This window comes from Capricornis sumatraensis, chromosome 4 (genome assembly GCF_032405125.1).
Source record: "Capricornis sumatraensis isolate serow.1 chromosome 4, serow.2, whole genome shotgun sequence".
In the NCBI taxonomy this organism is placed as follows: domain Eukaryota; kingdom Metazoa; phylum Chordata; class Mammalia; order Artiodactyla; family Bovidae; genus Capricornis; species Capricornis sumatraensis.
Genome location: NC_091072.1, coordinates 93,444,376 through 93,458,946, shown reverse-complemented (window position 1 = coordinate 93,458,946; position 14,571 = coordinate 93,444,376). Strand labels below are relative to the sequence as shown.

General features: G+C 42.4%; 1 protein-coding gene across 1 annotated transcript in view; it reads right to left on the bottom strand.

Moving 5' to 3' along the window:
• GNS (glucosamine (N-acetyl)-6-sulfatase) overlaps positions 1-2,187 on the bottom strand; it is a 48,197-nt gene extending 46,010 nt beyond the window's left edge. The window contains exon 1 of the mRNA XM_068970123.1: positions 1,875-2,187. Within this exon, the coding sequence (XP_068826224.1) occupies positions 1,875-2,087 (213 nt within the window). The 5' untranslated portion in view covers positions 2,088-2,187. The remainder of the gene's footprint in view (positions 1-1,874) is intronic.
• Between the last annotated feature and the right edge of the window lie 12,384 nt (positions 2,188-14,571).

The following is a 14,571-nucleotide window of genomic DNA, read 5'->3' as shown; positions in this document are numbered from 1 at the left end:
GCAGGAGGATTCTTTACCATCTGAGCCACCAGGGAAGTCCAACTAGCTCCAAGTAGGTTCTCAAATGCCATTATTTCTTTGCTCTTCCCTTTCAAGTCTTGTTTGACTATTAGTGGTAGAATAGTCTGTAAAAGATTACAGAAGTCAGAATTTTCCAGAAAATTGAGAGTATTAAATTTGACTTTTCCTCCACTTAATTTTGGCTCTTCTCTCCAGCACAAACATCTATAGAAAGAATCTGCTACTGGTTTAAAGGAGTAAACCTGACTAACACTCTAAGGGGAAGAAACCTCAGATACACACAAACCACACTGGTGGTCTATGAGAGCTGAAGAAACTGAATCCTGAATATCTCACAGTCAAGTGATGCATTTTGTATTCAACTGAGCTATGAAGACTTGGCCTTTTAATTAAGTCACTAAACCATTATTAATTTTTGATGGAGATGGCTTGATTGTTCTAGCCAAAACACTTCAAAAATACATACAAAAATGTGCTTAAAAAGGAGTTACGTGGGACTTCCTTGGTGGTCCAGTGGCTTAGACTCTGTGCTCCTTCCCAATGCAGGGGGTGTGGGTAAAAGTTTCGTTTAGGAGGGCAAGTGTGGCAGCTGGAATGGTGGGAAAAAAGTAAAATCCAGGAGGGCCATTAAGTCAAGATTCTTCAATGTTAGTGGGACTGGGCAGAAACTAAAAGGCAATGAGGTACACGTGGCAGGTACAAGTATGGAGTTAAAATGCAAGCATCTTAAACATCATTTAGAAAAGATTCTTATACTCTTGAACACAGATAAAACATATCTACATATGGATATGCTTACCTTGACTGCCATGTATCACACATTTTCTATTCTACTCTATTCCATAGGAAAGTAAAAAAGCTGGTGGCTACTCACTGAACTAATTTCGTAACTCACTTATGGGTTGAAATCAGCAATCTGAAGGACACTGAGCTAGAGTGTTCCCACACAGTAAAACTTAGGAACCTCGTGCCTAAAGTGTTGCAAAGCAAAAAGAGAACTGAAAGGAAGAAAGCAATAAAGAACTTGTTTTTAAAAAGATTAAGAGGAATGCCATGCCCAGGATCAGAGCACTAGTCAAGATTTTGTCTGTACTGCCACAACCACTCATGTGCCTGAGGCAAGCCACCTTCTGGGCCTCCTGGAGGTAGGGGGTTGGTTAAGTAGATGTTCTTGAAGGTCACAAATAAGAGAACACGAAGATACAGAAGTAAAATTCACCCTGGCAAACAACGAAGTCTCGGAAAAACATCCATCTGATACAAAACGGAATGCTGACAGTATTTAATGCATAAGCCAGGTGTTCAATTAGGTTAATTGAATCTTCCTGATTCTTGTAAGGCAAAGCATTCCCTGAGGAGTTCGACAACCTACCTACCAGAACAGTTCATGTCAGCACTTCTTTTATAAACATTAGGCACAGACATCGTTCCCAGGGTCAAATGCGTAAATGGCCTAGGTCCCTCACAGAGGGGCCTGGATTTGTCCTCTAGCCCAAAAGACAATCAAGGCTTGCGTACTCTTAGCCATCATCTGCTACTTATTGGTTCACCCCATCCCTAACTGACGTCCACATGTTTGTCTCGAGACATGAAGCAAACTCCTCAGCAGTAAGGTCCAGACTAAAAGCTCTGTGTGGTGCATGCATGTGTGTGGACCCAGAACCGACACGAGAGAAAGAGAAAATAGAGTCCTTCACCTTTATAAGCTTGCGTATGGGCCCGGCGCGGCGAAAGCAAATCAGCTCGGGGTAGAGGTAGCTAGGTGAGTGAGTTCGGGTCGGGGAAAAGGGCCAGAAACCCAGGAGTCAGCCCGGGAAATGGAGGGGCGGGGCAGAAATAAAAAGAAGAGTTACCATGCCGCCGAGCACTTCGTCCTGGTCATCAGCGAGAACCAGCACCACATTGGGCCTCCGAGAGCCCTTCGCCGCCCCGGAGACCCCCAGGCAACCACCTAGCAGCAGCAGCAGAAGCAGCGGCGGCGGCGGCGCTGGCGCTGGGCTGCCGGAGGGCAGGTGGCGGGGGCCGCCTCGCCGGGGCCTATCTGGGGCCAGAGACAGGAACCGCATGGCAGACAGGGCTCCGGGGGGGACCCCGGGCGGAGTGTAGAGACGTGCGGATGACTGACGAGCAACTGGAAGATAAGGGTGTACAGTAGGGGGCAGGAGCTCAGGTCAGGCGTTTTCTCCCGGGCGCGATCACGTGAATCGGGGGCAGGAGGCGGAGCACGCCGTGCGGTCAAGTGACGGGAGACGGGGCGGGGCTTCGGACGGAAAGGGAGCTGGGCTGGAGCAGCCGGTAGGGAAAGCGGGAAGTGGCCTGGAAGGGGCGAGGAGGCTGCCGGCCGGCGAACCCGCCCTTGCTCCCAACTCGGGCAGAGGTTGGGTTCTGGTAGGACCTGTTTCGGAGTGCTTTGCGCAGGGATGAAAATGGGGGAAAGAAAAAAAAAAAGAAAATGGGGGAAAGATCGGATAAAAGGAGGAGGGAATCAGTCAACAGGAAGCAATTACGGCATCTGGTCCAATCACTTCATGGCAAATAGATGGGGAAACAATGGCAACAGTGACCGACTTTATTTTGGGGGGCTCCAAAATCACCGCAGACGGTGACTCCAGACATGAAATTAAAAGACGCTTGCTACTTGGAAGAAAAGCTATGACCAATCTAGACAGCGTATTAAAAAGCAGAGAAATTGCCAACAAAGGTCCGTCTAGTCAAAGCTATGGTTTTTCCAGTAGTCATGTATGGATGTGAGAGTTGGTCTAAAAAGAAAGCAGAGTGCCGAAGAATTGATGCTTTTAAACTGTGTTGTTGGGAAAGACTCTTGAGAGTCCCTTGGACTGCAAGATCCAACCAGTCCATCCAAAGGAAATCAGTCCTAAATATTCACTGGAAGGACTGATGTTGAAGCTGAAACTCCAATACTTTGGCCACCTGATGCGAAGAACTGACTCATTTGAAAAGACCCTGATGTTGGGAAAGATTGAAGGAGGCGAATAGGATGACAGAGGGTGAGACAAGCTCCTGGAGTTGGTGATGGACAGGAAAGCCTGATGTGCTGCAGTCCATGGGGTCCCAAAGAGTTGGACACGACTGAGCCACTGAACTAACTAAGAAAAAGGAGGAATATGCCTCCCAGGTAGTGGAAGCTGGTGGGCAAAGTCTGGGTCTTACTGTGTTTAATCCTTGAGTCAGTTCAGTTCAGTTGCTCAGTCGTCTCCAACTCTTTGCGACCCCATTAACCACAGCATGCCAGGCCTCCCTGTCCATCACCATCTCCTGGAGTTCACTCAGACTCAATGTCCGTCGAGTCCGTGATGCCATCCAGCCATCCCATCCTCCGTCGTCCCCTTCTCACACAGACCACAGCCTTGTCTAACTCAATGAAACTAAGCTGTGCCATGTGGGGCCACCCAAGATGGCGGGGTCGTGGTGGAGAGGTCTGACAGAATGTGGTCCACTGGAGAAAGGAATGGCAAACCACTTCAGTATTCTTACCTTGAGAACCCCATGAACAGTATGAAAAGGCAAAAAGATAGGACACTGAAAGATGAACTCCCCAGATTGGTAGGTGCCCAATATGCTACTGGAGATCAGTGGAGAAATAACTCCAGAAAGAATGAAGCTGCTGCTGCTAAGTCGCTTGTCATGTCTGACTCTGTGTGACCCCATAGACGGCAGCCCACCAGGCTCCCCTGTCCCTGGGATTCTCAAGGCAAGAACACTGGAGTGGGTTGCCATTTCCGTCTCCAGTGCATGAAAGTGAAAGGGAAGTCGCTCAGTCGTGTCCGACTCTTCACGACCCCATGGACTGCAGCCTACCAGGCTCCTCCGTCCATGGGATTTTCCAGGCAAGAGTACTGGGGTGGGGTGCCATTGCCTTATCTGGAAAGAATGAAGGGATGGAGCCAAAGCAAAAACAACACCCAGTTGTGAATGGGACTGGTGATGGAAGCAGGGTTCGATGCTGTAGAGAGCAATATTGCATAGGAACCTGAAATGTTAGGTCCGTGAATCTAGGCAGTTTGGAATTGGTCAAACAGGAGATGACAAGAGTGAACATTAACGTTCTCGGAATCGGTGAACTAAGATGGCCTGGAATGGGTGAATTTAACTCAAATGACCATTATATCACTACTGTGGGCAGGAATCCCTTAGAAGAAATGGAATAGCCATCATAGTCAACAAGAGTCCAAAATGCAGTACTTAGTTGCAATTTCAAAAACGACAGAAAAATCTCTGTTCGTTTCCAAGGCAAACCATTCAGTATCACGGTAATCCAAGTCTATGCTCCAACCAGTAACGCTGAAGAAGCTGAAGTTGAATCCCTGAGTCAACAAATGCTTATTGAAAGCCCTTATATATATAATTGCTTTTAATATTTCCTGCAACTCATTTTAACTGTAAACCTGACTATACTATTCCTCAGCTGATACCGTGATTTCAAACCAACAGTTTCAGGATATTTTGGCAGCCTAAATAACCCCTGATGGATTTTGGAATATTTATCCTAACATTCAATTGGTGAGTTTATGAAAGACCTCTTAGATGAAGTTGGAGACTGTGCAATTAAGCAAAAATAAGTACACTGCTTTATGGTTACCCAACCAAATATTAAGTAAACTTTGGGGCGAAATTCCATGAACCTAGGACTCCAAATATTTCTATGATAGCTCTAGAACAGCTGCTACTCTGCCCAAGTCTAGGAAACAGAACTATCTCCTGCCTTGGAGGGTATATATTTAGTGACGTAAGTCATACTGAGACAGATACTGTGTGGTATCATTTATATGTGGAATCGAAAAAAGAAAACAAACTAGTGAATATAACAATAGTAAAAGAAATATCCCTGGCAAGGTGAACAAGCCTTATTATCAACTGAGAATAGCAGGCTGTACCTTCTGTTTCCTAACAGATAAAGTGTATTTTTTCTAAGCTGAGCCCTCTGACTGGAAATCTTCAAACTTGTGGAAGCTCTGTAGTAGTATAAGGTAAAAATCATTATGGAAGTGCTTAGGAATGTCATACATACAATCAGGCTTATGCAAAAGATATTGTCCTTTGTTTAATTACTATTCTTAAAAAGTAAGTACAGAAGACAAGAGAATCTTTTAAAAATTAAGTAGAATATATAAAACAGATAACTAGGAAGGACCTATCATATAATACAGGAAACTCTTATTCAATACTCTGTAATGACCTATATGGGAAAAGAATCTTAAAAAAGAGTGGATTTAACGTATGCATAACTGATTCACTTTGCTGTATAGCAGAAACTAACACAACATTTTAAATCAGCTATACTCCAAAAAAGTTTCTTTAAAGTGCTGTGAAAAAAGAGAATGCAGTAGGTTTCCACTGCAAAAGAGAATTGTGTTGGGAATCTGGTCAGAGTACTCCCCAGATGGCCAGTGTAGTGTGTTACAGCCTCAAGCTTGGCTAATTTTGCACCCTGATGGAAAAACTAACCCCTATGTATTCAGATTTCAAGGCTTCCAGTAAGACTTTCTGCACAAATAAAAATAATCTATCTGCACTGATGCTCCAAATTGTAAAATTTTATCACTGTTTTTGTTTTGAAACTAGATTGCAAATTATTTGAGGCCAGAGATTGTATAATTAGATACGAGCTTTGTTCCAAATGTTAGGCTCATGCTGAAGACACACTCCCTTTTTCATGGAATTTGCAATTTAGTGGGATAGAAATTTGGGGCTTGCCAGGTGGTTCAGTGGTAGAGAATCCACCTGGCTAAGGCAGGAGACACAGGAGACTCGGATTTGATCCCTGGGTCAGGAAGATCCCCTGGAGAAGGAAATGGCAACTCACTGCAGTATTCTTTTTAGGAAAATCCCACGGACAGAGGAGTCTGGAGGGCTACAGTCCATAGGGTCACGACAAGTTAGATATGACTGAGCATGCACGCACAGGAGAGAAACACACAGTATAACAATCATAAAAGTATATAATTGCAAATAGGGAAACATGGTATGAAGGAAAAGTAGAATGTGATGAGCATTTAAGGGGGTACTTCAGTTCAGTTGTCACTCAGTCCTGTCTGACTCTGCAGCACCATGGACTGCAGCACACCAGGCCTCCCTTCCATCACCAACTCCGGGAGCTTGCTCACACTCATGTCCACTGAGTCGGTGATGCCATCCAACCATCTCATCCTCTGTCATCCCCTTCACCTCCCGCCTTCAATCTTTCCCAGCATCAGGGTCTTTTCAAATGAGTCAGTTCTTCGCATTAGGTGGCCAAAGTATTGGAGCTTCAGCTTCAGCATTAGTCCTTCCAATGAATATTCAGGACTGATTTTCTTTAGGATTGACTGGTTTGATCTCCCTCCAGTCCAAGGGACTTTCAAGAGTCTTCTCCAACACCACAGTTCAAAAGCATCAATTCTTTGGCACTCAGCTTTCTTTATAGTCCAACTCTCACATCCATACATGACTACTGGAAAAACCATAGCTTTGACTAGATGGACCTTTGTTGGCAAAGTAATTTCTCTGCTTTTTAATACACTGTCTAGATTGGTCATAGCTTTTCTTCCAAGGAGCAAGCATCTTTTCATTTCATGTCTGCAGTCACCGTCTGCAGTGATTTTGGAGCCCCTCAAAATAAAGTCTGTCACTGTTTCCATTGTTTCCCCACCTATTTGCCATGAAGTGATGGGAGCGTATGCCATGATCTTAATTTTTTGAATGTTTGAGTTTTACTGATCTAAGATACCCTGAGGAAATAACTTTGAATGACAGTCTGAAGTTTAAAGAAGGTAATATATTAATAGAATAGTTGGTGGTAGAATGCCTCCTAGGCTTCCCAGGTAGTGGTGTTAGTGGTAAAGAATCTGTCTGCCAATGCAGGAGGCAAAAGAAATGTTGGTTTGATCCCTGGATTGGGAAGATCCCCTGGAGGAGGAAATGGCAACCTGTATTCTTGCCTGAAAGAATGGTCCAGTATTCTTGCCTGAAAAATTCCATGCACAGAGGAGACTTGTGGGCTACAGTCCATGGTGTTGCAAAGAGTTGGACTTGAATGAGCGAAGGTGCGTGTGCGCGTGCGCGCGCGCGCGCGCGCGCGCACACACACACACACACACACACACACACACACACAGAAAGTCTCCTAGACATGGACTTCAGCGTGTGCAAAGGCTCTAAGGATGTGCATTCAAATAACAAAGAAGCCAGCATGATTGCAGCTGAGGCAGAGAGGAGAGGGAGAGGTAGGCAGGGTCCATATCCTATGTTAAATATTTTGGTCTTTAGCCTAAGGCTAATGGGAAATCACTGGAAGAGTAGAGGAGAAAAATAGTCATACATAAATTTTTATAAGATCCTTTTGGCTATGGCATGGTGTACAGACTAGAAGAGGAAAAGAATGCATAAAGGTAGACCAGTTAGATGAGAAGATGATGATGACTGGGCAAAAACAGATTTTATATGACCTGAAGCTTATATACAATTTGGGGGGCTCCTTAAGCGAAAGAATAGCAATTTTAAATACAAAAGTTAGTATTGAGACTGAGAAAATAAATAAAGGGACTTCCCTGTAGCTCAGAGAGTAAAGAATCTGCCTGCAATATAGGAGCCTCAGGTTTGATCCCTGGGTTGGAAAGATCCTCTGGAGAAGGGAATGGCAGTCCACTTCAGTATTCTTGCCTGGAGAATCCCATGGACAGAGGTTGGTGGCCTACAGCGTGTCCCCTCATGGGGTCACAAAGAGTCAGACACAACTGAGCAACTAACACCAGACAGAAAAGAAAACGTAATATTATAAATTACTAAAAGTTGAAAAATATTATGAAAAATGCAAAATTTTTAAGTAATGAAATATTTTATTAGGTAACTGTCAGACATTTCTCTCCAAACTTTCTCCCCAATTTTTATGGAGTCTTTAAGTGACTCTTCATATGACAATGGTTTGTAATATTTTCTATAGAGATAATACAAAGATAATTTATTTTTTCTCTAGCATGATCAGTATTTGTTTTTCATTAATACCTCAGAAAAAATCTTTTCATCTTCATAGTTCATTGTTTGTGTGCATGTGTGTATGTGTGTATGAAATTTCAGAAGCTCTATCAAATATTTTACATGAACATTTCAAATTTTCTTGCATAGTTACTAATCTTAGATATTCCTTGAATTGACAGCACTAATTTAGTGATCAGTGCACTCATTGTAATCACCTATTTTGAGTTTAGATCATCTTCATTGATGTTAGTTTGAGGTCAAATCAGAAAAAAATTTAAATATTTTAAAATGAATTTATATGACTCACTTCTCCTTACCAATTGATTATCAAATGATTCAAGAGCCTATTTATTAATTTTATTTGCAATTTGTCTCTTCCTCTTAATTGTCTTTGTTACGATCTGAAAAAAAATTATCACTACTCACTTTTCAGTGTCAAAATAATTTCGCTTGATTTTCTCACTCATCTTTATCACTTTGATTTCATATTCATTAATTTTTAATCTCAATTTTATCTCAGTGCTTTGAATCAATAAATCTAAGGATGATGAAAGAAGGTACCTACTATTATATGTATCCACATCAGGAGTCTATAATTTATCACTTGATTCATTGAAGCATTTTAAAATTTCAATTAAAATGTTATGTTTGAGTTTTAGCAATGGGTTGAATAATGTTATTACATCTCCTGGGTATTCTGGTTTGTCTTCTATCATTGCAAATACACTTTAGAGTCCATTTTCGTTGAGTCTTATGTTGTAAGGGTTGAACACCTTTGTAAAGCACAGACCTTTTACTATACTTAGACTCTTCAAAGAAAAATTCCCAATGGTATATGTGTTTAAAATATTCCATATAGTAGTTGAACCTGAAAATAAAATACACAGCTGTTTCACATTATTGACGTAGTTAACAATGTCAAGTACTTTGAAGGCAGCCTTTCCTTTCACAAAAATAAGCTAATGAGTTTTGCACGGCTCCTGTTGTGTAAAGTTGTTTTTAAAGAGCCTGCAGCCTTTTGGCTTAATCGTGGTAACAGCTGTGCTGACATATGACTGATTGTAAATGTTGCTCAACTGCATGTTAAAATAGCCCAAATCTTGTCTCACTTTAAAATTTCATAAATGTTTTCAGCTGGCTAAAAAAATTAAAAATTATTAATAGGGTTTCCTTTTAGAAGAGTTGTGCACAATAATTGACAACTGATCAGTATTTGCCACATCCTGAACAGAATATGTAATACTATTTGGTGTCTGGTTATGAATTTGACTTACCACTTTAAAAAACACAACCATTTATTTATTTTTGCTGTTAGCTCTTAGTTGTGGCACAGAGGCTTCATTGCCCCACGGCATGTGGGTTCCTAGTTCCCCCAACAGGTATTCAACCCTTGTCACCTGCATTGGAAGGTGGAATTTTCTTTTTTAAAAATACTTTTATTTACTTATTTATTTATTGGCTATGCTGGGCCTTCGTTGCCACGTGGGCTTTTCTCTAGCTGTGGTGAGTGCGGGGCTTCTTTCTAGTTGCTGTGTGGTGGCTTTTCATTGCAGTGACTTCTCTTTTTGCTGAGCACAGACTTTAGGGTGTGTGGGTTTCAGTAGCTGCAGCTCAATGGCTCCGTAGTTGTGATTCCCAGGCTCTAAAGCACAGGCTTAATTGCTGTGGCACATGGGCTCAGTTGCACGGTGGCATGTGGGATCTTCCTGGACCAGGGATAGAACCCATGTCTTTTGCATTAGCAGGTAGATTCTTTACCACTGAGCCGCCAGGGAAGCCCTGGAAGGCAGATTCTTAACCACTGGACCACTAGGAAGTCCCATGACTTACCACTTATAAGAAAGCATTTTCCCATCACTTCAATTAATTGTTCATAAATTATTTTGATAAAAAAGTCATGCTTATTCATTTTGTCATTTTCCCCAAGAGTTTAAACCGAAATGTATAAAATCCAGCTACTGAAAAATTTCCATAAAATTTTTTAGGTACAACACCATCTTTTATCATAACCTGTTTCACTTTTAATAACCTCAAAATTCCAGCCTCTGGCCATGAAAGAGAAACAGGGCCAGATTAACCCTCCTGCTCTGAACAAGTAGAAAACAGGACAAAATGTATATTTTCACACAATGGACAAGAGTCAGTGCAAGATTGTAATCTATGTATGAAGGAAAATAAACAATTGCCCCAGTTTTCAATGGGGAGGCACATTCTGAACCAGGGAGCCAGAAAAGGGATAAAATGTAGAATAAAGTTGAATTGAAAGGAGAAAGGTTCAGTTGAGGGGGGCTGAAATAGCTAGAACTTGGGGGCAACGTTCCAAAGATGAGGAAGCTAGGTAGGTGCTGCTGCTGCTGCTGCTGCTAAGTCGCTTCAGTCATGTCTGACTCTGTGCAACCCCATAGACAGCAGCCCACCAGGCTCCCCAGTCCCTGGGATTCTCCAGGCAAGAACACTGGAGTGGGTTGCCATTTCCTTCTCCAATGCATGAAAGTGAAAAGTGAAAGTGAAGTCGCTCAGTCGTGTCTGACTCTCAGCGACCCCACGGACTGCGGCCCACCAGGCTCCTCCGTCCATGGGATTTTCCAGGCAAGAGTACTGGAGTGGGGTACCATTGCCTTCTCCATATGTAGGTGCAAAGATATATAAATCTGCAAAGATATCCTTGTGAGACTTTGTTGAACACTAAGATGTGCATGCCTTGGGTGAAGACAGTACAACCTAGGCAATGAATGACCAGGGAGATGTAATAATTCTGAGAGTAGTTGGAAATGTTTGCGATCCAACTATCCAGAAGGGAAAGTCTTTCTTGATCACAAGGAGCATTCAGTGGAGAACGGAGAAAGGTTACACTTTTGTAACAGAGCTAAACTACCACGAATGAAAAAGTACTGTATGCCTGTAATAAGGAAGTTAGAATACGAGTCTCAAAATATCAACCTGATCTGAAAGAAACAACTGGCGTGCCAACACAAGGCCCCATACTCTTTAAGGGAAGGCTACAAAATTTAGACACACAATATAAAATTTACAATGGCCTAGATCCAATAAAAAATAACTACTACACAGAACCCCTCAAAAGGAGAATGTGACCCATAACCAAAAGAAAAATCAGTTAGTAAAAAGAGATAATAAATGACAAGATGAATAAATTAGCCGATCAGGGTGTTAAAACACCAATTATAAGCATATGTCATAATAGAGTTTAAACAGATCTGGGCAGCCTGCAGAACATCTATCCATCCATTACACTGATGATATCATGCTGATCAGGTAAGATGAACAAGAGGCAGATATCTTTCATGTGACACAGCTCCTGGGGATAGGAGAGAGACCCTATGAAAATTCAGGGACTTGGCACTCAGTAAAGGATCTTATGGCGCCCCACTCCAGCACTCCTGCAGTCCATGGGGTTGCAAAGAGTCAGACACGACTGAGCCACTTCACTTTCACTTTTCACTTTCATGCATTGGAAAAGGAAATGGCAACCCACTCCAGTGTTCTTGCCTGGAGAATCCCAGGGACGGGGGAGCCTGGTGGGCTGCCGTCTCTGGGGTCGCACAGAGTCGGACATGACTGAAGCAACTTAGCAGCAGCAGCAGCAGCAAAGGATCTTAAGGGTCCAGGGTTGTGTCAGGAAGTAAAAACAAATCACTGCTTCTTCTACTTCTTGCTGAAAAAAAAAGGGGAGGGTGAGGCACATTGCTTGGTAGGCCTTTTGGTATTCATACACAACCCATTCTATGTAGGAGTATTGCTGTAGCCCGTATGCAGCATGACTGGAAAGGATACCAGATTTGGGTAGGGGCTGGAGCAGATAGGGCTTCCCAGGTGGCACAGTGGTAAAGAATCCACCTACGGATGTAGGAGATGCAAGAGACATGGGTTCAATCCCGGTCAGGAAGATCCCCTGGAGTAGGAAATGGCACCCCACTCCAGTATTCTTGCCTGGAGAATCCCATGGACAGAGGAGCCTGGCAGTCTTCCATCTATGGGGTCATAGAGAGGCGGACATGACTGAATGGCTGGAGCAGAAAAGCACACTGTAGCAGACACGGCTGCTAACACAATCTGTGGGGCTTTTTGTTAAAATAACAGGAAAAAAGTGACACTGAGGATGATAAGATACCAACATTTTCATTAAGAAATATTGAATTGCTTACAAAATACAATTGGGGTTATAGTGATAGATGAATAAAGAACACTAATCTTAACAAACGGCAAAAAATTTTTTGGTGTTATAATTTATATAATACAATAAATAATACTTTATTAATGTGATATCTTGATTGATCTAATTTTTCTGGCTTGCTTCCCTACAAATTCATTTCCTAGGCCTTTAAAATGTGTATTTTTAACAATGTCATTTTTCAATTGATATAACTGAAAGCAATCTCAGTGGCTCTGAGCAAATGCTTGAATTGCAAATGATTTTTGATAATTTTTAATTTTAAGGAGGATATTTCTTCTAATATAACCTATACGGGAGCTTTTAAGGGTACTCTATAGAGTGTATAACAGTGGGATAAATTTTTGAGAGATTATTTCAAAATACAAATTTTAGCACAGGTAGAGCTGATGACTGTGGAATAATTTTTATAAAAACATTTAATTATTTCTACAGATCAGTTTTATTTAGATATGAATTTAATTTTAAATGTAAATCATACATTTTTATGATTTTTGCAATTGTAAAGTTCTAACTGGTGTAATAGTTACATTGTAATATTTCCTCTGACATTTCCTATGACTTGTGAAGGGTATACAAGAAAACTCAAGTGGCTTCAAGTTTTTATATAAGTGCCTGTATATGCATTTCACCACTGTACCTTCAATTATAAGAAAAAAGTAAAATTTTAAGTCGTTTTCATCATTAATAACTAATTTTTCCAGAGCTACATAAGAAAATAGTGTTCTTTTCCATCCAGTGCAATGATCTTTTAAAAAAATTAATTAACTATTTGGGCTGCTATGGGTCTTTGTTGCTGCAGGTGGGCTTTCCCTAGTTGCAGCAAGCAGGGGCTACTCTAGCTGTGGTGAATGGGTTTCTGTTTATGGTGTGCTGTCTTCTCATTGCAGTGGCCTCTCTTGTGGAACGCGGGCTCTAGGCACATGAACTTCAGTAGTTGTGGCACAGTTGCTCAGTGACATGTGGAATCTTCCCCGACCAAGGATTGCAGGGGACGTGTGTCCCCTGCACTGGCAGGCAGATTCTTGCACCACCAGGGAAGTCTCCATGCAATGATCTTTAAATTTAATTTCTATCTAAGCTCGTGGATATTTGATTTGCGACATTGTAGAAGTTTTCAAAACCAGAGACTCTAAACTCTTTGAAGAAGTCTAATACTTTTCTGATATGCTTCATTTCAATACCCACATGTGTGCTTTTATTTTGTAGTGATTTACGGACAAAGTGTATTGCCTGAAAGCTGGCAGTTCCTGTCCTGGATCTCAAGAGATCTGTGCAAACATCGTTGGGGAACAGATGGACAAGCTCTACCCTTACAGTAGGTCTCAGTATCAGTTTTAAGTAGAAAATCTTCCTTTCTTCTGCTGCTGGCAGCTGCTTTTCCACTGTTCTCTCCACTGTTGCTGCCGCCAGCCTGGGCTCTGGTCTCTGCCTGTTCACCTGGGAGCCCTGAGACTCTCTGGCTTGCCTGGAGATGGGGTATGACAATTTTTTGGTGCTTGGCTACTGCCTGCTCTACCCTCAATCCTGGTTTATCTCCACTGGTTATGCACTTCTTCCATTGTCCCATGGGACTTCACTTACCAAACACAAGTTCGAAGAAAATATTTTTAGTAATTTCAAGTTGATGACAACAAAATGTTAAACCAAGCCTGGGGACTTGCTGATAATGCAGATCTGTACAACTGCAGAGATCATATCTTGCAGTCTTTCCTGGTAGCAGTTCCAACTCGTGCACACAGCCCGTCTGCTTGGGCCATACATTCTGGCAGATGCTATGGTACTCCAGGTATCAGTGATGAGAAAAGATGCAGTGTGAAGCACACTCCAATAGGAAGATCACAATGCAGACTCCTGGGACTTTGGAGCAAAGTTATGCTACCTATAGCAGGAATTACACATCTTTTGAAAAAGAGCTCCTAGTGTACTGAAATGGGACTCTGGCCATGAGGCACTAAATGATGATGCTTCCTGAGCTATCCATCACCAGCTGGGTTCTCTAGGATCCTCAAGTCATAGAGCTGGTCAGCATCAGCAGTAGTTCTGCTGCTTAGTTTCTCAGTCATGTCCAGCTCTTTGCAACCCCGTGGACTGTAGCCTGCCAGGCTCCTCTGTCTGAGAGATTCTCTAGGCAAGAATACTGGAGTGCATTGCCATGCTGTCCTCCAGCAGCTCTTCCCAACCCAGGGACTGAACCCAGGTCTCCCACTTTGCAGGTGGATTCTGTACCGACTGAGTCACTAGGGAAGCCTCAGCAGGAGTTCTACATAGGATGAAATGGTACATCTCGAACTAAGCATGAATAAGGGCGCAAACGAGTGCATGAAGAGAGAGTGCAGACTTCCATATCACTCATTATGGTTACTGTACTCCTATCTTGGCTCACA